The sequence below is a fragment of the Leuciscus leuciscus genome (assembly GCF_965113295.1).
Source record: "Leuciscus leuciscus genome assembly, chromosome: 24".
In the NCBI taxonomy this organism is placed as follows: Eukaryota; Metazoa; Chordata; class Actinopteri; order Cypriniformes; family Leuciscidae; genus Leuciscus; species Leuciscus leuciscus.
The window spans coordinates 10,985,350-11,010,070 of NC_138723.1; the positions used below are offsets into that span (position 1 = coordinate 10,985,350).

General features: G+C 37.6%; 2 protein-coding genes and 1 long non-coding RNA gene across 4 annotated transcripts in view; 2 read left to right on the forward strand and 1 right to left on the reverse strand.

Moving 5' to 3' along the window:
* Positions 1-14: 14 nt before the first annotated feature.
* On the forward strand, positions 15-8,634 carry ewsr1a (EWS RNA-binding protein 1a). 2 transcript variants are annotated; one of them, XM_082158153.1, is made up of 16 exons: positions 15-58; positions 1,041-1,077; positions 1,600-1,654; positions 1,734-1,872; positions 1,971-2,184; positions 2,269-2,579; positions 2,655-2,847; positions 5,860-5,897; positions 6,531-6,542; positions 6,630-6,745; positions 6,885-7,014; positions 7,108-7,227; positions 7,321-7,459; positions 7,544-7,641; positions 7,746-7,983; positions 8,071-8,634. In XM_082158153.1, exons 1-16 carry the CDS (start codon positions 37-39, stop codon positions 8,108-8,110), a joined length of 1,902 nt encoding a protein of 633 aa, XP_082014279.1. In that variant the 5' UTR covers positions 15-36; the 3' UTR covers positions 8,111-8,634. The 2 variants fall into 2 exon arrangements, with proteins under 2 accessions (XP_082014279.1, XP_082014280.1); XM_082158154.1 differs by having other exon boundaries at positions 2,272-2,579.
* Positions 5,287-6,736, reverse strand: LOC309489399. The gene is made up of 2 exons (XR_014202408.1): positions 6,612-6,736; positions 5,287-5,891 (listed from the first exon to the last, which is right to left on the reverse strand). It is a non-coding gene; the product is annotated as an uncharacterized lncRNA (long non-coding RNA).
* Positions 8,635-9,163: 529 nt separating the features above from the next.
* osbp2a (oxysterol binding protein 2a) overlaps positions 9,164-24,721 on the forward strand; it is a 20,104-nt gene continuing 4,546 nt past the window's right edge. Inside the window, exons 1-10 of the mRNA XM_082158152.1 lie at positions 9,164-9,480; positions 12,744-12,949; positions 18,820-19,070; positions 19,146-19,314; positions 19,678-19,801; positions 20,348-20,414; positions 22,598-22,726; positions 22,817-23,062; positions 23,614-23,734; positions 24,170-24,273. Coding sequence (XP_082014278.1) covers positions 9,323-9,480; positions 12,744-12,949; positions 18,820-19,070; positions 19,146-19,314; positions 19,678-19,801; positions 20,348-20,414; positions 22,598-22,726; positions 22,817-23,062; positions 23,614-23,734; positions 24,170-24,273 — 1,575 coding nt within the window. The 5' untranslated portion in view covers positions 9,164-9,322. The remainder of the gene's footprint in view (positions 9,481-12,743; positions 12,950-18,819; positions 19,071-19,145; positions 19,315-19,677; positions 19,802-20,347; positions 20,415-22,597; positions 22,727-22,816; positions 23,063-23,613; positions 23,735-24,169; positions 24,274-24,721) is intronic.

Here is a 24,721-nt window from a genome sequence, read left to right on the forward strand (position 1 = left end):
CATGCGCAGTTCGCGTCGCGACAGAAGGCACACGAAATGGCGTCTGCTGCAGGTAAGGGTAATGTGAAACCTTTTGTACTCTTTCATAGAATAGAGATTTTAGAAAATATCAGTGTGGATATGTCTTTTTGTCTGGAGTTATAGTTATCGTAAAGCATGTTATGTGTTTCATAAAACGCCTTGAATCCATAAAATATTCATTGATCATGTTGCCGGTGTGGTTCGAGCCGGTTTGCTCTGTCTGCGTTGGAAATGGGGGAGGGGATGGGAAAACTGCGGCATTTTACATTTTGCTTTGCTTTAAACACATGCAAATAATTTCTTTAACTGATGCCACACAAATTTACCTTGGTTATATTATATGCAGCTTATTTTTTAGCACCAATTTACACGTGCCGGTCTGTTGCTTGGCAACGCTTGAGCTGAGAAGCGGGCTAATTGTTATTAGCTCGTATGTCTGTGTTAAGTGGTGCTCAGGTGTGTCTTATCTAAATAATCCACTGCTATTCTAAATCCTTTAAATATTAATCACAAAATGCATCCGTTTCAACATCTGTTACACAATGTGAATGAAGAGAATCATTCATTTCTCTCTATTTTTCTCGTGTTGATTTGAACGTGGTGGTGCTTGCTCGCTCATCGAGACCCACCCCCATTCTCTGAAATATCTAAAGTTACTGGATAAACTTTGTTGTTTTTTTGACGATTTTTAAATACCCATTTGACCGTTTTTTCCCTTATATTATTAATCTGTGTAATTAATTAACCACTATAAGCAAAGTATATGACGGTACCTTTCTTTTAAAGGTATAGCGGAGGATCTTTCCAAATTTTAGATAAGACCCGCCCTCTCCACTTTTTGAAAAGTTTGATTGATTCACCAGAATGATTGACAATTAGGAGGACCAATAGTATAGGTTACCCACCAGGAAGTAAAACATCCTCCGCTATACCTTTAATATGTGACCCATTTCTGAAGCTTTGTTCTTGCTTTGATATATTTTATATTCTAAATGAGTGTTCATTTTGTTTTCTCGCAGATTACAACAGTTACGGACAGGCTGGAGGCCAACAGGGGTATGTGTTTAGTATACATTTTTCTAGTTATACTGTGCAGTCTCTATAACGTTTCTTTTATCTTAAAGGGATAGTTCACCCAATAATGAAAGTTCTGTCGTCATTTACTCACCCTCATGTCGTTTTAAACCAGTATGAATTTCTTTCTTGTGCTGAACACATAAGATGATATTTTGAAGCATGTCAGTAACCAAACAGTTGATGAACCCCATTGACTTCCAAAGTATTTTTTTTCCCGCCATGTTGTTGATGGGGTCCATCAACTGTTTGGCTACCCATATTCTTCAAAATATCATATTTTGTGTTCAGCAGAAGAAAGTTATACAAGTTTGGGATAACTTGAGGGTGAGTTAATGACAGAATTTTTGGCTGAACTGTCCCTTTAATTCGCTAATCATGAACAACTGAAAATATATGTATAATCATGGAGATGTGTTGGTCAGATATTCACATTCCTGTATAATAATAGTTTAGTCATTCATCAGTAATAAAATGAGGAAATAATTCATCATCTGTTATCAGGTACAGCTCGTATGCGGCCCAGCCCTCACAACAGGGTTATGCTCAGGGCACTCAGGTAAACCGTCTCTTTAAATTCTTTTCTGCATGCTTTTTTTCTGGATAAGTGACTTACTGTATGTGCTCTTTTCGTCTAGCAATCCTATGGTCAACAGCAAGGCTACAGTTCATACAGCCAACCGGCTGACTCGACCTACTCTCAGACCAGTGGATCCTCCAGCAGTTACAGTCAGCAGCCGTATGGATCATCCTACGGACAGCAACCACCAGCCAGCGGTGTGTTATTTTTGTTTATTCGAACAGCACTGAATTTCTCCAATATCTGCAAGCGGTGTGCGTTTATTTAATGATTTGTTGATTTTTACCTTTTGTAGCTGGTTATAATGCTGCTACAGCTGCTCCGCAGGGCTACAGTCAGCCTGTGCAGGGTTATGGAAGCAGCAGCTACGATTCCTCCACTGCTGCTGTCGCCGCCGCTGCTTCAACCACCAGCAGTAACCAGACCTCTTATGCTGGGCAGACCAGCTACGGTGCCCAGTCTACATATCCGGGATATGGGCAACAGCCTGCTTCTGCTGCACCACCAAGGTATTGGGTTTATTCTGCATAGTCCCCAAAGTTTGTCAATGTGTTTGTGATGGTCACTGATTGCAAATTTAAAATTTTCTTCAGCAGTTACAGTTCTAGCAGCCAACAGCCCTCTGGATATGAGCAGAGCTCGTATTCCCAGCAGCCTCAGCAAAGTTCCTATTCAGGGCAGCAGGGAGGATACCAGGGCCAACAAGGAGGCTACGGACAGCAGAGCTCCTATAGTCAGCAGGGAGGATATCAACAAACTCCTGCCCAGCAGCAACAAGCTCCGCCTTCCAGCTACACCGCAGCTTCTGGGTCCTATGGACAGCCCCCTGCTAGTCAGTACGGACAGCAGGGCAGCACTGGAGGAAGCTATGGCCAGTCCGACTACAAACCACCCAACCAGTATGGTAAGTCTTCTGGTAGTAGCTTGGTAGAGACTGTCACTGGAGTTTTTCCTGTTGATTAACAGTTTTCCTTCACAGGCAATTACAGACAAGACCATCAGAACGGCATGGGCGGAGGAGGCTACTCGGGCCCTGAATCCGGAGGATATGGGGGCCCTGGAGAGGGCCGAGGCATGGGAGGGGGGGAGAGCCGCGGGCGTGGCCGGGGTGGGTTTGACCGGGGCATGATGCGAGGAGGTGGTGGCATGCGAGGGGGCCGTGGAGGCATGGGGTAAGTGTGCGTTTGTGCAGTCTCACCTCACCACTTCTCTTTCCCTCAGACAGGAGCTGAAAGAGGCAATACAGGGCTGAGAGCCGTGCTAGATTCATAAATTGGCCGAAATGTAACTTTGTTTTTTGGAGCCAAAGCTTGAATTATATTCTGTAAAAAAAAAAAGTTAATTTGATAGTCACACAGTTGTTTTGACAAGATGCCAAACTGGTTTAAGTGCTGCCGCTCTCAGCTCTGCCTCACTAGGGTAGGGTTGTAACGGTATGAGATTTTCACGGTATGATAACATCACCTGTATACAGTATTAATCAATTACAATTATCACCAGTTACAATGACCCTTAAATGACAAACGTGAAACCATTTGTTAGTTTTGTTTATTTAATCAAAAGCACATAAAATCAAGTATATTTTATTAGATTAACAACTTATTTATCATTTATTACAATTAAGTAGGCTGTAATAGAGTCCAATGAAATGTATGTTATTCAGAAATTCTGGTTTGTCTGTTTAATTTTTCTGGATTCTGTGTTTTATATTTGAATACAAATAGATGATCAAAAGTGGTGGTAATCAGATGCATGCATAAACCTTTAAAGCTTTTAACTTAATGTTTTAAATAATAATACTTTTTTTTTTGGCTGAAATTATTATAATTGAAGTACATTCTATTATATACAGTAGTTCTGTGATCATTTCGAGTTAACCCAAACTTTCATTTTGATGGGTTGTAGTGAAGACCTTTGAGGTTCATATTTGACAATGGGTTTTCTCAAATAAAATGCTGAAATGCTCATTAAGCTTTCTCTCAGAGCAGTTCTAGTGGTATTTGTCCAAAAATAGCCGGCGTACTTGTGTATGTAGTAGACGAAGGAATCAAGACGATTATATATTTAAATAGCTGTCTTTTAACGCTTGAATATTCACAGACACTAGACCTTTTCACGATTTGATTTATCGTACATCTGCGTGAGACTGTAAATTCAATTTTCATGACTGGGTTCCGGGATTCATTCTGCATCACTGAAAGCATACACCTTAAGTTATAAACGGGGCATACCTTTATCTGCACGGAGGGATGCGTCAGCACTTTTTTTTTCTTTTTTTTTGCAAATTGGATATCTATCCTCCGACAACCCCGAGGTATTTCTCCCCCCACCCCATGATTTGATAATCCTATGCGTTCATACCGTGATATTCTGTCATACCGATATACACTACAACCCTACATTATGGCCTAAGGTAAGATGATAGAGAATGTGCTTTGGGAAAAAATATAATAATTTCAGTCTCATTTACAAAAATAATTGAATACAATTGTGGGATCTTAATTTACTAGAAGAACTTAATATGTTAGAAAAGGGAACAAGATGATTAAACATCAAGAAAGCACAATACAAAAGATTTCAAAAGATCTGTGCTCCAAGTGGTCGTCAATGCAGAGTGTGATCCTTTAGGATAAATAAGGTGTATTAGTTACTCTAAGTGGTATTCTGTAGATCTACCTGCAAATCACAGGCTTGCAGGTACATAAGTTTCAAACTAATTTAAATTAAATAAACTTTATTTAATCTTACTCTCAGCTTACTCTTCACGGTAAGTGAAATTTAGGGGTATTTTTTGGAAAGACAAAGGTGTTTAAATGGGTGATATTTACTAGCATCCAGGATCAAATTCCAGTTTACTCTGCAGAGTTTGAAAATGACTTTAATAGGTCTGGTTTCATAAAATGAACAGTGTTTTATAATTAAGAATATTGGTTCCCAAAGACTTCTTAGACTGCTGCCAAAAGCAAGAAGCTAGCGCAAAACAAATATGAAAGTGAATGCAGTGATGCTCAAAACAAAACTGTTACTACAGAATGTCTTTGTCCCTTCTTCATTATCTTGAACGTGTCCCTGCTAGGTGTTTAAAAATAAATAAAATATTTGATCTATTCATAGATTTACTTTACAGTGAGCTTGTTCAATACTACTTTTAAAGTAAGCTATATTTTGGTTATGAAGGTGAAAATACACTGCATTCATTTTCCTTCTTAAAAGGTATGTTTTCTTTGTCACACATTTGGATTGCAATTGTCTTGTGCATTATGAAAAGTTTTCTTTAACATGCTTTGTCGCATTTATACGCTACAGGTAACAAAGTGAGAGCCATGTAAACACATCAATACTTTTACAGTACCACTACTCAGTTCTGAGTCTGGGCCGGCAGCCTTTTGAAATGGGGACTTAAAGTTGGTGGTGTCGAGAGGTGTTCCAAATGTGTATTTCCAACAGGAATGAGAAAATCATGTTTTGCAACCAAAGAATTTATTTTAATAATTATCTGAACATACAAGTTTACTTTTTTCTTTCTTTTTTTTTTACAACTTTTTTTTGTGTTGTGTAATAATATTAGAAACGTTTATGTAAAGATAAAAATGGTGTTATGGTTTATCTGCTTTTTCTTTGACTAAAATGCATGTACCAGCTTTATGTAAGCAGATTGTTTCAGATACAGCCACAAACGGGCTACTCCCGCATTTTGGTGCACTTGCACCAAGCTTTTAGCTCCTTCGTGAGGATCAATTGTCGTATAATATTTTCAAGAGTTGATTTGGGTGTAGTTTTAAATATTGCATGACCTCATTCATTTTCACTTAAAGTTCGTAGCAAGGCTGCATCTGAAACAATTACATCCCAATTTCAGTGTACAAATTTCTGGGTTTTTCCACTTACAATAGTAATAAAGATCAACCCTTACTTCTGCTTAATACAACCCCAATACTGTTCAGCCACTAATGTCATTAAACTGTAAATCGAGCAAGTCAGACTAAGGGCAGGGACATTGTAATGCTACAGCTTCCTAACTGAGTGTTCCCCTCAGAAATACTGTGTTTTTATAAGGGGGGCTTAAGAGTTTTTATGAGGGTTTAGAGTCAGAACTGTGCAAATACCCCCATTACCCCTTTTGTGGTACCGAAGTGGCTGTTTTAAGGGATATCGCCTTCATATCTTCGCTTATTCCCCCCCAGCATCGCTGGAGACAGAGGTGGCTTCATTAAGCCTGGTGGTAAGTTTAATGAGAATCACAAGACCATACACTAGAATTCTCCACCTTTTATGGGTGTTTTTCAGAAGGGAAATAATTAATGCCTTGCAAAACTATACTGCCGGCTAAAATTAAGAGCTCAGCTTTTGCCATTGGTCATATAGGAATGGTTCAGTCCTATTTTTATTGGTTAAAAATCCTGAGTGTGGACTCCAATGAAAGGTTATTTTTGCTCTCATATTTAGGAGTTAATGGTAAATGGCCGACCCAGCCATGTAGAGTATCACCATTTCAGCGTTTACTACTTTTTCAATTTTATATATCAGGTATGGAGTCCAATTTGGGTCCTTGGTTTTTCAAGGGTTTTGCAAATATACATTTTTTATTTAAGGCACACTGGAATAAAAACTAGGTAGCTCTTGACTAGTTTCCTCTTAATACTTTTTTGACAATAATCAGACCATTCTTGCGTCAGCAGCACCATGGTATTTTGTCTTTTTATGTCTTTGAATGGTCAGAGCAAGTGTGCCGGGGCAGTCTTGACCAGAAAATGGTAGCATAATGTTGTCAGGTGCTTGAAGCTCAGCTTGTAAACTAACTTGTTTCTCGCTGTCTTTTTCTCTTGGTGTCCTGCTTAATGAACCTCCGGAACAGATGGTGACATGGGTAGGTTTGGATTTGGGATTTTTATTGGTCCTTTTCTGTCCATTTTTATCAATGTCTTCTGCTTTTAACACCCCGTGTGTTCTGCAGGACGGCCAGAGGAGCAAGATGACTCTGAAAACAGCACTATCTATATCACTGGGCTGACTGAGAACGCTACATTGGATGAAGTTGCTGACTTTTTCAAGCACAGTGGAATCATTAGGGTACTTTATACTCTTTTTCAATACGATGAAATGGCTTGGGAAAGATGGAAGGCTTTTTCCGTGCATAATTTTTACATCATGCATTTTATTGGATTTCTTGAAGCTTTTGATTAAATATTGTTTCATTCATCTTTCTAAGATAAACAAACGGACGGGCCTGCCTGCTGTCAACATATACACAGATAAAGACAGCGGGAAGCCTAAAGGCGATGCCACCTTATCCTACGAGGAGCCTCCATCTGCTAAAGCAGCTGTTGAGTGGTTTGATGGTATGTTGATCTTTACTGAAATCAGTCCTGAATGTCTTTCCATGCAACATGAATACTCTAGATAAACTGAAATTATTGTTTTTTCCTCATTAGGAAAAGATTTCCAGGGTAAGAAGCTGAAGGTGTCCATGGCCCGACGCAAACCCATGATGGGAATGATGCGTGGAGGCATGCCAATGAGAGGAGACCGAGGTGGCATGATGGGACGAGGAGGTATGTCGTTTAATTGCTGTTCTAGAAGCAATTGAAACCTGCATTTCTATGCATTTTAAGTTGAAATTGGATTTTTTTTTTTTTTTTCGGAAGGAATGATGGGTCGTGGAATGGGCAGAGGTGGGGATCGAGGAGGGTTCATGCCACGTGGGGGTCCTAGAGGAATGGGCCGTGGAGGACCTACTGGAGGAAACATGCAGCAGAGGGCAGGAGACTGGCAGTGTCCAAACGCGTACGTATTTCAGTAGTGGTGCAGTGGTACTCAATGATCAACGTGTTCCATTCAGCCTCTGATTTTGAGTCTTTGATTTTCTAGGGGATGTGGAAACCAAAACTTTGCCTGGAGAATGGAGTGTAACCAGTGCAAGGCACCCAAACCTGAAGGCTTTGGCCCTCCTCCCTTCCCTCCTCCAGGTTACTGTCTTTCATATTCACGTCTTGTGTTAGCTTTCAGAACCTCTAACATTGTGGCTTCAGATGTTCGCTTTAATATTCACTAGGTGTCTTTTGGGTTTCAGGTGGTGACCGGGGTCGTGGTGGACCAGGTGGGATGCGTGGCGGCCGTGGAATGGACCGTGGCGGGCCAGGGGGACCTGGCGGCTTCCGTGGGGGCAGAGGTGTAGACCGTGGAGGCTTCAGAGGAGGGCGTGGTATGGACAGAGGCGGTTTTGGAGGAAGAGGTCGTGGTGGGCCCCCTATGGATGACATGGGAAGAAGGGGGCGAGGAATGGGACCACCTGGCAAAATGGATATGAAGTGAGTATGAAGAAACTTGTCTCTGTGGAGCTGTGAAGGTTTTGTAGCCACAAAACAGAACAGTAATGTTGTTGTTGTTTTTTGCAGGGGAGACCATCGCCAGGACCGGAGAGAGAGACCATATTGAGAGACCATACCTCGCTGGTCAACATCTTCAACCCTGTTCGTTTTCAAATGATTTTAAAGTTGCATTTCCATATTTATAAATGGTTAGTATGGAATTTATTACTGCATTGCTGTTAGTCCTCAGTGAATGTTTTATTTTTTTTAAACTTTCTTTTGTGTTTTGTGCTCGCTTTTCTGGTTAAGATCTGTCATTGAAACCAGATGCACATGTAAATGCAGGGTGTTCAGTGTGCCGTTTGGATATGTCAGAAATGTATTTGTGGTACTTTGAGGTTTTTTGTTTTTTTTTATTCCCAATACCCAAATTTTTTTGCTCTCCATGTGTGGAAATGTTGAATAAAAAACATTTAAACCATTTTTTTAATGCATGGCTAAAAAAACCTAGGCCATGTACTTCACCTGATCAGTGTGGCATCTTCTGTGTAACTGAATAATGTAAATAACTGATGCTTTTCAGCCCCATATGTAATTTCAAACAGTGTTTAAGAGTTCACCTCAAAAAAATAAAAATCTGGAAAAAAAAGATCTTGCCTTTTTTCTTAAACCATAATTATGATGTTATTTTTTCCCTTGCTTTGAACAAAAGCAAAAATTATAGTTGTACGTAAAAGAGCCGCGTGAAGATACTTGATTCTCTTTCTCAAAAAAAATGTTTGGAACATGAATGCGAGTAAATAAAAAAGACACTGTAAAAGGTAAAGTATTCGTTGTAGCGCCACCTTGCGGATAGTATAGACTACTGCGTCCAAGATCAATTCAGTAAGACAATATTAAACAGGAAAAACACCGCATGACTTTGCAACACCAAATGCCTTAATGCAAGGATGAAGAATCTAATCGATATAGGATGCAGCCCTACAGTGTCAAGCTTATCCCGGGATGCATAACCTATGCTTGAGCTTTTAAAAGCCTGTGCATCCTTGCATCCGCTCTCCTCACTAATGTCTTTACGTCATATGGCAGATTCTGAGCGGTCTGTGCGTCCGCGAGGCATCTACGTCATCCACTGTGTTGGTTCCCCCAGTAGCATCAGTTTTCCATCATCATATCTCAGAAGCGCCGCCTCTCCTCGCAGTGACCGCAAATTTAACTCCTCGCTCATGCCCTAAACGTGTTGCATACATGCGAAGGCAGGTGAGGTGTCTGGCGCGCGATCCGTAGCGGTGAGAGAGACAGCTGCAGCGCGCGCGTATCCCCGCGGACAACGCTCAATATGACCGAACTGGTGGTGCGGACCCTTCCGTCTCCTTCAGGTGTGCAGGGTCCCGGCCCGGACACTTATAAAGGATGGCTTTTTAAATGGACCAACTACCTGAAGGGCTACCAGCGCCGGTGGTTCGTCCTGAGTAACGGCCTCCTGTCTTATTACAGGTACGTGCACTGCGTTTCAGTTGATGCGCACGAGGAGCGCTCGAGACTCTCGGCGCGCGTGACTTTGCTGTGTCACCCCTTTCACCGGCCACGGTACGTACATTATCTGACTTTTAACTGAGGTAGAGTTGCGCAGAAGTTTGAATTAAAAGGCCTCTTACCTGTGGGCACCGCAGGTTACAGCCACAGCACAAGTCATTTCTTAACTGTCCATCCATGCTGCAACAATGCCTCTCCTGTTTATAATTAGTAATGGGGACATCTGAAGCAACTAGCCTAGATCAAGTTTCCACGCTTCTGCAAGGGCCTAACAGAAAAACACTATTTAATACACATTATACAGTGTATTTATATGCAGTGGGGTCTTAGAACACTAGTGATAATACCTTTGTTTTCTCATTTACAAAATTGTGCTTTAAATATGTTATCAGTATATCCATTTAAGTATAAAAAAGGGTCATGAATTTCAGAATATCTTTGTATTTGGTGTCTCTTTTAAGAGGCATGAACTGCTCAAGTTTGTGTAGAACCCGATGATCATTTTCTCCAGCATGATCTGAGAATGTTTCAAAGAACAAATTGTGCTTCGTTGGGACATCTGTCCATCTCTATACAGCAGTTTAAATGCTCAATTCAAGTACATTTGCCTTAAAGCTGCAGTCCGCAACTTTTTTGGGTCAAAAATTATCCCAAATACATTTTTGAGCAAGTACATAACTAGCCAGTGTTCAAAACTATCTGCTTGCCTTAGCTCGATTCAAAACGGTAAGCTTGTAATAATGTTTTTAATTCCAGTGGTACTGGTGGATTTCCGTGGGAAATTCTTTGCATCAGACATTACGTCACATCTGTACACATGAAGAAGGAGTCCCGGCTAGTCGGCTATATTGCGTTTGAGGATGTTGGAGATGGAGATTTTTAACCTTTTCTCACAGCACTTGATATAATTAAACTTATCAATTTGATGGCAGATTCAAAAAGGTTCAAACGACAATCACCAGCGACAACTGGAGATTCACCCGTTGTAAAACGCGAAAGACTTCGGAGTGGCTACAGAAAGAAAGAGACTGCAACCGGCCCATGCGAAAACAAGGATAATATCGGAAGGGCATTAAATGTAGTCACGCAATGCTAATGTTGTTAACATTTACAATTTGAGAACAAAGTATAATTTGCACGGTTTGAAGTGATATAAGTTAGATCGTTTTTTTCCCCTAGTTGGTCAGAACAAAAGTGGATGTTACTTACTTGTTCAGACATCATTTTCCAGTGAAAACTCTTATGTTGCTCATACTTGCAAAAGTATAATCTGTGATTCCGAATGCCAGGATCCACACCGTTGCGGTGACGGACAGCCGCACATTCTCCTCAAAACATTAATTCATCCGCGCGGTGCCGTGTCGAGGCACAACCCACGTAAAGTTGATAATTCCGTGAGTAACTGCAATTGCAGATTTCGAACAGAGATGGCGACAAAGAGGAAAAACTACGTACTGCAGCTTTAATTTCATTACAGACCTTTGGGACATTCTGTTATCCTGAATAAAAAATGCATGGTGTTTTGCATATTGTATTTTTAACGCTATTAACATTATTATCCTCATTATGATAATTGCTTTTGTACCCTTCAGCTTGTACTCAAGTGTGACTGTAATGCAGCTGTAAATGATGTCTTGCTACTGAAGTGTATCTGAAGAGTTCAAATGCAAAAGCATCTAAGTGCCAAATAGGTCATTTTCATTGCCATTTAAGTGAAATTACTGAACTTAAATATACGAGCTTGATAAAAAAGATCATTCTAGAAGAAAATTTCAGATGGCACTTAGAGGCTTTTGCATCTAAACTCTTCTGGATTTGATATTAACGAGGCTCTGATTCTGCATTTATGGACTCAGAAATCCTGCAGTTATTTATTGCAGCCAGAATATAATATCTGTCTGTCAGTCTGGAACTTTCTGTGTCTAACGGCAATGCTGATGTGAGCAGGGTACCAATAATCGAATACAAAATACAATGTAATAGCAAATGAGATAAAAAAAAATAAAATACTGCAATACAATATGTAATACAAATAAGAAATACAATAAGTAAATAAAGTAAAATACAATTTTGTATGATTTTACACAATAATAATATATGAACTCATAGTAACAAAATAATAAATCTACATTATTGTTTTTTACACAATAATTACCCACAATAATAAATTCCCCTATAATAAAAGTAAATGTTTATGTTTGCACAATAATTACTCACAATAATAAATTCACCAAAAATAATAAAATAATAACAAATAAATTATGTTTTACAACATAATTACTCACAATAATAAATTTACTCATGATAAAATCATAAAAAATAAATAATTGTTTTACTCAGTAATTACTCACAATAATAAATTCACTAATTATAATAAAATGATTAAAAAATATATTATTTTACTCAAAAATTACTCAAAATAATACATTCACTCATAATAATAAAGTAATAAAACTAAATTGTTTTATAGCATAATTAATCATAATAATAAATTCGCTTATAATAATAAAATAATAAAACGAATTATTTTTTACATAATAATTACCCACAATAATAAATTCCCCAATAATATTAAAAGTAAATGATAATGTTTACACAATAATTACTCACAATAATAAATTCACTCATAATAATGAAATAATAAAAGTAAATTATGTTTTACAGCATATGCACTCAATAATAAATTCTCTTAGAATAATGAAATAATAAAAATTAATTATTTTACACAATAATTACCCTCAATAATAAATTCCCCAATAAAAGTAAATTATGTTTTACAGCATAATTACTCAAAATAATAAGTTCACTCATAATAATACAATAATAAAACTCAATTCTTATTTTTACACAATAATTACTTACAATAATAAATTCACCCAAAATAATACAATTATACAAAATAAAATATTTTTACAGCATAATTATTCACAATAATGAATTCACACATAATAATACAATTGAAAAATATATTTTACACAATACTTACTATTATTAATAAATAATAATGATATTTATTAATAACTATTTGCATAGAAAATGCGCGTGAATGATTGACAAGGCTGCTGGTAGATGTTGGAACTGACACTGTTATGTTAGTTAATCAGTCTGGCTGATATATCAGTCTATCACTAGTATATGGGTGTGTTTGTGATGGTGTGACTCTGTCAAATTACTTTCAGTTAGTTGCTCCTTTAACCCATGTCGTTGTGTGAATTTGTCTTTAGGACTCAAGCAGAAATGGCACACACCTGCCGAGGCACGATTACCTTGGCGACGGTGCACATAGAGATGGGCGACACCTATCACTTCGTGTTGACAAGTGGGGGGCGGAGCTACCACCTTAAGGCCTATACAGAGGGGGAGTGTCAGCGCTGGGTTTCTGCTCTGCAACAGGCCAAAGCAAACGCCACTCAAATGATGCCCCACTCAGGTGAGTCCTGTCATAGTGCCAATGAAAAGCATCCCAGGATGCACTTCATAAGGCCGATTCACACTGACCGACGCCGTCAGTCACCAGATTACTGCACGTCACTTCTCAGACATTCCAAGAACAATATTCAATCATGTTCAGTCGACGGAAAAGAGACTGGTAACACAGATCCGACACACAGGTAAAACCCAACGGCGTTTGTCTGCGTCTGTCGGTGCAGTGTGAATTAGCTTATAAAGGCCCATTCACACCAAGGACGATAACTAATGTTAACGATAAAGATGTAGTTCTAAAAATCGTTCTTTATATAAGAGAAAGCAGAGTTCACACCGTACCTATAACGATAACGGTACAGAGAAACAATGTCACTGGAATCACTTTCAGAACTCTTTTTTCCAGCTGATGATAAAAACATTGAGAGCCAATCAGAATCCATCTTGCTTTAAAGAGCTCGAGCATTTAAAGGGATAGTTCACCCAAAAATTTAGATTATTCCATAATATACTCATCCTCAAGCCATCCTAGATGTATATGACTCTCTTCTTTCAGCCAAACACTATCAGTGTTATATAAAAAAATATCCTGTCTCTTCCATGCTTTATAATATGATTGAATTGTCACTTGAGATTTTGAAGCCCAAAAAAGTGCATCCATCCATCATAATAGTAATCTGTACGGCTCTGGGGGGTTAATAAAGGAATCCCCTGAAACGAAGCGATGCGATTTTGTAAGACAAATATCCATATTTATAACTTTATAAGCTAAAAGCTTAAAGCTGAGGAGTGTGCACATATTCGATTGTTATTGTTTCAATAATCTTGTTGTTCAGGTTTTAATAATACATCAATCTCAGCCATATACATTATTTTTAAACAGGTCAGCATTCTTATCTTCTCATAACCTTTAAGGCCCGTTCAGTTATAATGATAACGATATAGTTCTATGACCATAAAGGCACAGAGAAACGATGTCCTTGGAATCACTTTCAGAATGATTGTTTCCAGCTGATGGACGATAAAAACATTGACAGCCAATCATAATCCATCCACCAGCGGACAACAATATTCTGTTTATCATAAGCAGTTTTGCCGTCTGCTCGAGCTCTTTAAAGCAGTATATAGTAGAACTAAACATGAATTTCATTTTTCATTTTAGCAGTGCAAGTTCTGTAGAAATGATTTATTGCAGATCTCACATGTAAAGGCTGTGAACATGAATGCACAGTCAAATGATTTCCTACAGAAAACATTCTCATTTAAATTATGTCTCACACTCGTATATCCCCCCCCCCCACCCCCCACCCCCCCCCACACACACACAAAAAAACCTTGTTTAACCCCCTTTACCATTTAAGGCAAAACTTTGTGCCTTTTCTATTATTTATTTATTTTCTATCTTTTTTTAGCCAAATGCCACTAGGGGGTAGCATTGTTCATGATTTTTTTAAGTTTGTTTTTCCTTTCATATTTAAAGTATTCATAAATCCACAATTGTATACAAAGTATTTATTATTTACTCATAAATATTCTGTTTTAAATGTGTTTTTATGTGTGTGTTACATTTAATTGACAGGTTTCATTTGAAATTAAATAATGCAGTGCACGTCTTTCTTTTTTTCTATCCTCAGAATTCAGTTTTTTTTTTCTTAACAAAACTTAATACTCACAGCCTGAGAAAACATACAATTTAAGTGAAATATATTTGATATTTTAAATGCACAGATCATTTTGACTGTTTTTGACTCCTCCTACATGATTGCTTTTACACGAGCCTCTTTTATCCCCAAATGTGATTAATATGCATGCTGCAACACCTTCCCGTTTGGACCATCTCATCTGCTACTGAATGAAGTGACGAGCATGTTAGCTCCGCCCACTGTGCAGGATGGAGAATGTGAGGGGAAAGAGGGAGGGCGAGAAGGAAAACAGGAGCGCGAGGGATGGGAGGGAAGCTTGGAAGGTGACCGAGAGGGAACGCTGCTTCACGCTTCCATTCAAAAACATTTGATCATCTTCACTGCATAAGCATTTGATCCGTATTTATCAGCGATTCCATCCTGTCGAGAAAAGGTAGGACAAATTATAAATACATATGCTTGAATGGCATTAATGCAAAAACATGTCTTTTGTTTAGTGGAAAATAAATCCCGAGTTCGTAGATGTTTTTTAGCCAGTGTTTTATTCGAGTACTACTTAAAATTTGATGGAATGGTCTGTTTTACATCCTTATTCAGCCTTTATTTTTTAAAGTTAAAAATGCATTACCTTTTTATAATCAGTTACAGGAATGAGTCTATTTTTATAGATGCTCTGAAGCACATTGTGGCTACTGTATCAGTCAATTCCTATCAGTCAACTTGATGTTCGCATGTGTTCGCTTGCTCTTTCATGGGCCAAATACATTTAGCGCTTACAGCTAAATCTCAGGATTTGCATCGGGAACCAATTGAGCCAATGTTTGACTTCACAACAGCATGATATGTGGTATAGCCTGCATTTATAACTACATTTTTACATTTTCTGAATAAAATGTGCAGTGTTGTGTTTGTCAGGGCGTTGCTAGCATGTTCTTAATGTCAAAACTCCGAAGTTACTTTAAGTCTGGTTTGTCAGCACCTCATTACTGTACACTACTGTGAGAAACTTACAACACAACTGTGCAAATCAGATTATCTCCAGTGAACTTTTCGAAGATCGTTCTAGGCTTTCCTTTGCTGCGCCTCCATTGATGTTGGTCCACACTTTGAATCTTCCCTGTTAGGTGTGGTTAGTCAGGGATGAGTCACTCGTCTCTCTCCAGCAGGTCAGGGGAAGGTGTTCTTTGTTTTATTCTCCAGCCCTGGTGCTTTTCCTCTTACGCCCACCGAGGCTGAGCGAGGCTCTCTCACTCGCTCTATTTTAATTCCCCCCCGAATCCCTCCTTCAGGTCTCGCTCTGATGGCAGGCAGGAGTCATCATCTGTATGTGTCTCAACAGACTGGAGGAGTTCTCGCTCTCTCCTCTTTCATTCTGCTCTCTAGACATCCACACTAATCCACTTTTCCCCATTGTTTTCTTGGCAAGCATAAAATTGCAATATTTTGCTTGGATTGGGTTTAAGATCCTTTGGCTTAGATCAGATGCAGTTTGGATGGAAAGATTGAATCATATAATCTTTGCAGCTGCGATTCGGCACTATAAAAAAAATCCAACTTGCAAAAAGTTCTAACCAATGTAAAAAAAGTTGTATGAACAAAGAACAAAAAGAGTCAGCTTATTATTTAGTGTGAACTCAACAAGAGTACTAATAAGAGTACTAATAAATAAAAATATTTGTAAAAAAAGTTGCTTTGTTGACCTCTATTTGTTCAAAACAGGAGTATAGGAATAGTAATATAGTTTTTGAAATTGGAAATAAAACAGTTTATTGAAGTATGTTTTACAAGAAAATACTATTTCAGCCTTCCTACTTAAAAATTACGTTTAATTCAATACTTGCCATTTCTTCGTTACTATTTGTAAAATTTACTGAAAAGTAAAAAGTGTTTAAAAGTAAATCCTACACCAGTTTTTTATTGTATGTTGCAAGGACATGCATTAATATATTATTATTTTATATATTTTTTATAGATATTTTTTAAAAGATATGGCTGATAAGATACAGATTGTTTTCAGTACCTAGTAATTATTGTTTTATTTGAATTATTTGCTTTTATATAAAACTAATTAATCATAGATAATACTAATACTATATAATAATACTACAATGAAAAACAAAAACAAAACATTGATATTCATTCTTATTACTATTTTTATAATTGCAATAATATGAAAATTTGCTGTGTAAATGGTTGGAAATAATTTTTTTGTGTTTATTTTAGAGCTGTTAAGCTTACAAATATATGATTATTATTCATATATTATTAATTATACAATATTTTTATGCTTTTTTTAATGTTTTCTTATACGCACCAAGGCTGCATTTATTTGAATTTAAAATAACTGTTTTCTATTTTAATTGTTAAAACATAATTTATTTCTGATTCAACATTTCTGATTATTATCAATGTTGAAACAGTTGTGCTGCTTAATATTTTTGTGGAAACTGTGATAAAAAAAAATAAAATAAAAAAAAAAGGATTCTTTGGTGAATAGAAAGGTCACAAGAACAGCATTTAATTGAAATAAAAAAAAACATTATAAATGTCTTTACTGTCAGTTTTGTTTTAATGTGCTGCTAAATGAGTATTATTATTATTATTATTATTATTTTAAAACCTTACTGAGCCCAAACTTTTGAACAGCAGTGAGTATATGTACACATACACATATACATATAATCATAATGACGTACATCACCTGATGATCTGATCAGGGAGCAGCAGATCATTTAAAGGTCACACTTCTTCCCAACTGATCTCCATTCACTAATGTACAGATTCAGTGAACAGTGTGCCAGCATGTAATTGCTCATCTCTGTGTATCTGCCTCAGGCTCCTACAAGCAAGTACTTCCAAAAATGTCTTGCGTCACACAAGACAAGAGGTGATTTACTGCCTGTCCTCGTCTGTTTGCCAGTGAGTGATGGCCATGTTGTGTGAGAGAGTAGGCAAAGCGAGACGCATTAGCCCCTTTGGGTTTTTCATTCTCTTTATAGCTTCTAAAAATAGCCGTCACCTAGTTTCCATGGTAACCATGTTCATTCACAGAAATCTGGTGTTTGAATGGGTTGTTGGTTATTATGACGCCTCTCTTTCACACTTGCTCATTCCATCACCAACTGCCCACATTCAATTGTGATGTCCTTCAACTCTCCAATGACATCTAAATCTGGATATTTCTCCCTCTGATATTGCGTCTTTGTTGCTTTCTTTCTGTTTGAACATGTTGTCTTTCTCTCTTTCTTGCTGTCTCCGACGGCCATCTCCGACGGCCATCTCTGTGGTCATTTCTCAGCATCCATTTAAAGCTTAGCTGAAAAATACGCTTGTAATTGAAAAGACCTCCACAAAAGGACTGTGTAAATTCTCAGCTGTCACATCAGACCCCTCCAGCGCCACGTCTGTGCTATTTATAAACTTATTTTAGTTCAGCCTGTAGTACTGCAGTAAATTTGATCATCTCTGTTGGCTACAGAACCCCAGAACTCACAATAACTTAACTTATTTAAAGGAATGTGTCATACTTTCGATTACCACAAGAAGACATTTTGAATCATCCCTTAATTTGCAAAAAAGTGGATGCAGAAATTCACTTACAATGGAAATCCAGAGGTTTGTTGAATGCCAAGGACCCCCAAATATGATGATCCCCTGGCAAGGAACCCATTTCTAAAATTTAAATGCTGCAATATATTTTAAAACTCATTTTTACACTGTGAGGAAAATAGTAAAAGACTATGTTTTATGTTTACTTTATACAATATATGTAGTATTTCTTATTTCTAGAGCTTAACGTTTTTCAGGTAGGTGTATATCAATTTAATTCATTTCTTTGTTCTTTTTTATCACTGTTTACTTGTCTTTAGTAATCTTGAAAGTTATTTTTTATACTTAGGCTGGTAGTTTTTTGCGATATTGAAATTGGTCACTAGAATCATGGTTTTTCAATGGTATAAAAAATGTAGATGTCATAAAAACCTAATTTAAAGCTAAAATAGCTATATTGTGATATATATTGTTATCGTGAAATCAAATTACTCATGATATATAGATTTTGGTCATATCGGCCACCCCTTTTAGGCATGCCTGCACATCCTCTGCTGTCAATGGACATTCGCCTGCAAATTGTAAATTGATGCAAATGAAAATGAGGCTGCGACTAGCTTTACTTCACTTATAACATCTTCTCATTCATTTTCCGTCTATCTCTCCATTTATCTCTTTTCTGCAGATGACTCTGGTGACGAGGGTCCGCTAGCCCAGCCGGATCGGGCTCTGATCCAGGGGGCGCTCAAGACTCTGGCCAGCAAGCTTGAAGACCTCAGCACCTGCAATGAGCTCATAGGGAAGCACGGTGCCGCCCTCCAGCGCTCCCTCAGTGAACTAGAGGACCTGCGAACCCCCACCGACGGCGCCGATAAACTCAAGACCGTGAACGAGCGAGCCACTCTCTTCCGCATCACTTCCAATGCTATGATCAATGTAAGTCTTACAGTTGACTGTATACTAAACGAAATTAAATGAATGATGAATCTAAATGATTGGTTTTTGGATCAGGCCTGCCAGGACTTTGTGGATCTAGCGGAGACTCACAGCCGGCGGTGGCAGCGTGCGCTGCAGTATGAAAGAGAACAGCGCCACCACCTGGAGGAGACCATCGAGCAGCTAGCCAAACAGCACAACAATCTGGAGAGAGCCTGGAGGGAAGCACCCAGTACACACAATAGTGAGACTTTTTGACTTTTTTCTTCCATCGAGCACAAAATGAGTTGTTTTGCAGAATGTCCAAGCTACTTTTCTCTATAATGAGCGTGAAGAGTAAACTTTGGCCGTCATGCTCCAAAAAGTACAAATAGAATAGAAAACTAAAGTTATTTAAATTGCAATACTATTTCACAATACTACTGTTTTTACTGTATTTTTGATCAAATAACTGCAGTCTTGGTGAACGTTTTTCCAAAACATTAAAAATCTTAATGACCCAAACTTTTGAATGGTAGTGTAAATATTTCTATCTTTATTATAAAACTACATTTGTAATAATGCTGACCTAGCACTTAAGTGAGATTGTCCATGTGTTGCTCTTCAGAAGGGGTGGAGCGAACACCGGAGGGGGAATCCAGTGAAGAGAATGAAGACATAGAGTTCTTTGATGCCATGGAAGATTCTCCAGCCTTCATCACAGTGCCTGCAGAGGATCACTCACAGCACAGGTTCATATATAGATCATATAGTTGATGGCTTTTACTCACTGAACCAGACACACACCCACAATCAAATCACTGACCATCTGATGCATATAAAAGGAAAAGAGCTTGATAAAATAACAAGATCAGATTTGATTGGCTGACTGTTTGCAATTTCTGGAAGTGAGAGTGCCCAGGTTTTACTAGCTCACTTAGAATAATCTTCACAATTTACACAATTGTTTTAGCTTTTTCAGATAATTATCATTTGTGCACTGAAACTGCTGCACTATTATTTGAATATTTTTTAGGTGTCATCAATTTCAGATGTACCTGCACCTAAGTGGCGTATAAAAACAAAACGAACTGTGGTTTTTCATGTCAGTTAGATGGCCTTTCCCTGTATAAATAGGCAGTTCTTTGCCAAAATAAATGAATTCTATTTGGTATAATAATGCTATTAAGAAATGAATTGTTTTTCAGCATTTATGTGTTATCTATTCAGGCACTAATGTGCCTGAATAATGATATTCCGTTTCATCCTTCTCTTGTGTTTCTCTGTGTGTCTCTCAGAAACTTGAGCAGTAACGAGAGCGTGACAAGTGGAAGTTTATCCAGTAATTGGAGCCAGGGCGACAATGTAGGTTTGGGCTTTTGTTTAATCATAACATATCCAAACTAAACCACACATGCCAAATAATGTTAAATATCTTAATTAAAGGGTTGGTTTACCCAAAAATGAAAATTCGGTTATCGTTTACTTACCCTCATGTCATTCCATACCCATAAGCCTTTTGTTCATCTTCGAATCGAAACACAAAAGAAGACATTTTTAATGAAATCAGATATCTTTCTGTCCCTCCATTGACAGTGTACACAACTACCATTTTGATGCTCTAAAAACTTCATAGAGAATAAAAGCCTAAATTCAATCTGCTCATCATATAAAGCGATTGTCTCTTCAGAAAATTTGGACTAAACTGCTCAATTCATATGGATTTTTTAATTATCTCTTTATGAACGGTTTGAAGCGTCAAAGTGGGTGAATAGGCTTTCAGTGGAGGGACAGTTCATAAGATTATATTGAACATAATAATATTAATAATAATACTTTATACATAAGAAATTAATACTTTTATTGCATTTATCAAAAGCAACAGTAAAGATGTTTACAGTTGTAATCAAACAAATGTTTGTAGTTGTTTGTAATGAACAAATCAAACAAAAGTCATTGAAATAGCTCAACACAACAAATGTTTCAAGTGGTTTCCCCAAATTCAGCTGAAAATGCAACTTTTATTGACTTCTTCAGTCTCAAAATTATTCAACCCCCTGAATTGAATCCCTCACAACAGCACAAATCTACAAAACAGGTGTTGTCTCAAGCACACCTGATGCAACTATCAAGGGCTTCAATAGTTTCACCAGGTGTGCTTGAGCTAGAACACATTAAATATCTGAACTGGCTAGGCTTGTTGAGTATCACGTTTGACTGCATGTTAGAAATATGGTCAAAAATAAGTCAAAAGAATGGTCAAAAAAGTTAGAAGATATCATCGCCCTTCACAAACAAGGAATAGGATACAAAAAGATAGCGAAGGCACTAAATGTACTAAACGCATGCCAGGACTCCAAGACATACACCACTACTGACCCAAAAGCACAAGAAAAGTTTGCTCAAAATGATGTAAATAAGCCACAGTTTTGGGATTCTGTTCTGTGGAGCGTTAAAGCAAAACTAGAACTTTTCAGCCCTATGGATCAGCGGTATGTCTGGAGGAAGAATGAAGCATATGCCGAAAACACATTCTGTCTTGCGGAAGGCAAGATGGATTCATTAAAGTATTAGAAAATCCTAGGAGAAAACACCATACCATCAGTGAGGAAGCTGAAGCTTGGACGTCATTGGACCTTCCAACAGGACAATGATCCCAAGCATACCTCAAATTCCACCAAGGCTTAGTTTCAGAAGTAGTCCTGGAAGATTCTACAGTGGCCATCACAGTCACCTGACTTGAACCCCATAGAACATCTCTGGTGGGATTTGAAGAAGGCGGTTGCAACACACAAACCTAATAATATTACTGAACTGGAGGCTATTGCTCATGAGGAATGGGCTAAGATTCCTCAGAAGCTGGTGTCTGGTTATACATCTCGTTTGCAGCAGGTCATAACAGTCAAAGGGTGTTCTTCTAGTACTAAAGATGCTTGGCATGAAGGGGTTGAATAATTTGAAGACTGCAGAAGTCATTAAAAGTTGCATTTTCCATTGAATTTGGGGAAATCACTTGAAACATTTGTTGTGTTGAGCTATTTCAATTACTTTTGTTTGATTTGTTCATTGCAAACAGCTGAAAGTCTGTAAATTTTGCCAGTAAACCTGATTTGCAGTGGGGGTTGAATAATTTTGATTACAACTGTATAATGTCACAAAATATTTGTATTTCATCGAAGAATCCTGAAAAAATAGAAAAAATGTATAATGGTTTCAACAAAAATATGAAGCAGTACAACTGTTTTCAACATTGATAATCAAAATAAATGTTTTTTGAGCATCACATCTCTGCATATTAGAATGATTTCTGAAGGATCATGTGACACTGGATTTATATCTCAATTTCTTGGTGAAGATGATTTCAACGGAGAGATCTAATATCTCAGATTTAATTAAAAAATATCTTAATTTGTGTTCTTAAGATGAAACAAAGCCTTATGGGTTAGGAACGGCAAAACCGATAATGATGTAAATGATGACAGAATTTTCATTTTTGGGTGAACTGTCCCTTGTGTTTGCTCACTAGAGTGTTTTCTGTGTGTTTACAGGACAGTTCTGGTAGCTACTTGCGCAGAGGCAGACGCTGTCGCATCCCAGATAAGCCCAACTACTCCCTGAACCTGTGGAGCATCATGAAGAACTGCATTGGCAAGGAGCTCTCCAAGATCCCCATGCCTGTAAGAGGAGTCTCAGATCTGGTGTGTTGTGTAGCTGTTGATATCTGAATCTTCACAGGGATTTGCGTGCGTCTGACTCCTCACTTCCAGGTGAACTTCAACGAGCCGCTGTCGATGCTGCAGCGTTTGACGGAGGATCTTGAATACAGCGAGCTCCTGGACCGGGCGGCACGCTGTGACTCCTCTCTGGAGCAGATGTGTCTGGTTTCCGCCTTCTCCGTCTCGTCCTATTCAACCACCATCCACCGCACAGGGAAACCCTTCAACCCTCTGCTGGGAGAGACCTATGAGCTGGACCGCGTGGAGGAGTACGGATACCGCTCCATTTGTGAACAGGTCCGAAACCACACTCATAATGCACACATATTCATTTGATTATTAATTGAATAAATCAGAAATGAGGATAATAATATTATTATTGATAATACTTTGTAAATAAATCCTTATTATGCACCTTAGTTCAGTAGATAAGTAAAACAAATTTTTGAAAGAAATGAATACTTTTATTCAGCAAGGATACATTAAATTGATAACTTAACGTGACAGTAAAGACATTTATAATTTTACAAAATTTTCTATTTCAAATAAACGCTGTTCTTTTGAACTTTCTATTTGATCAAAGTTTCCACAAAAATATTAAGCAGCACAACTGTTTTCAACATTGATTGTAAATGTTTCTTGATCATCAAATCAGCTTATTAGAATGATTTCTGAAGGATCATGTGACACTGAAGACTGGAGTAATGATGCTGAAAATTCAGCTTTGATTGCAGGAATAAATTACATTTTAAAATATATTACAATATAAAACAGTTATTTTAAATTGTAATATTTTGTCAGTGATTCCACACACACTGATTCTCTCTCTCTCTCTCTCTCTCTCTCAGATAAGTCATCACCCACCGGCGGCTGCCCATCATGTGATATCGCAGCGAGGCTGGACCTTGTGGCAGGAGATCACCATTGACAGCAAATTTCGTGGCAAATACATCTCCATCATGCCGCTAGGTGATCCATCATGAGCTATGTGTCGCCTCTCGAGGACATTCACATCATCACACACACAAAACTATTGAATAGTTTCCACTTTTCTATCAATCCAGAGTTACCTTAAAACCTTGATTACCTTGAGGGAATATAAAGCAGAACAAAACAGTAATAATATGTAAACTCTATAAACGTTTTAAAAGTGATCACATAATTTTTTTTTTATTAAAATACTTGTTACCTAGATTCACTTTGTGCATATGCTAATGTATATATAGATGTGCTGCTTCCCGGTAAACGTTACTTCAAAGGAAAATTTCATTTGTGGAATGGTTTCTATTTTTACAGCTCCGAACTGTTTTTAGAGCGAATCAACCTTCTTGACTTTCATTTCCAGGTACATTTCTCCTTCTCATGCTATAATTTGCTCATAATGCCTCTGTCTGCTCTCTGCAGGCAACATTCACCTTAAGTTCCACGCCAGTGGGAATCACTATGTGTGGAGCAAGGTGACCTCCACTGTGCACAACATCATCGTGGGCAAACTATGGATTGACCAAGTATGTGATCAGTGTTCTCTTATTTTTTCTGAATTTGTTATGTGTACGTATTACTCTTCTGTTTTACTCTTCTATGTATTACGCTCACTTTAATGTCGTTCCAAATCCAAAATCACCATGAAAGTATCATTAAAGTAATCCATATACTGTATATGTATCAGTATTATTAATATGCAATTATAGTACTTATGAATATTTTGAATTCTTTTTTATATTTATATATTTTTTTTACTTCAAGTTTCAGTATTTTATTGTGCTTTTGTCATTTTTGTTTGTTTATATATATATATATATATATATATATGTATGTATTAATTTAGCTTTATTTCAATTAATGAAAAGACATTTCAGTAGTTTTAGTTAACAATATCAATGCCATATTCCAAGTCTTCTGAAGCTGTACAATGAATTTATTTCAGAATCAGATTTAAATTCAATAAAAATCTTC

Coding starts and splice junctions, on each gene's coding strand:
- ewsr1a (XM_082158153.1), top strand. CDS start 37: ATGGCGTCTGCTGCAGGTAAGG. Junction 1,078..1,599: donor CAGGCTGGAGGCCAACAGGG/GTATGTGTTTAG, acceptor ATCTGTTATCAG/GTACAGCTCGTATGCGGCCC. Junction 7,015..7,107: donor AGCTGTTGAGTGGTTTGATG/GTATGTTGATCT, acceptor TTTCCTCATTAG/GAAAAGATTTCCAGGGTAAG.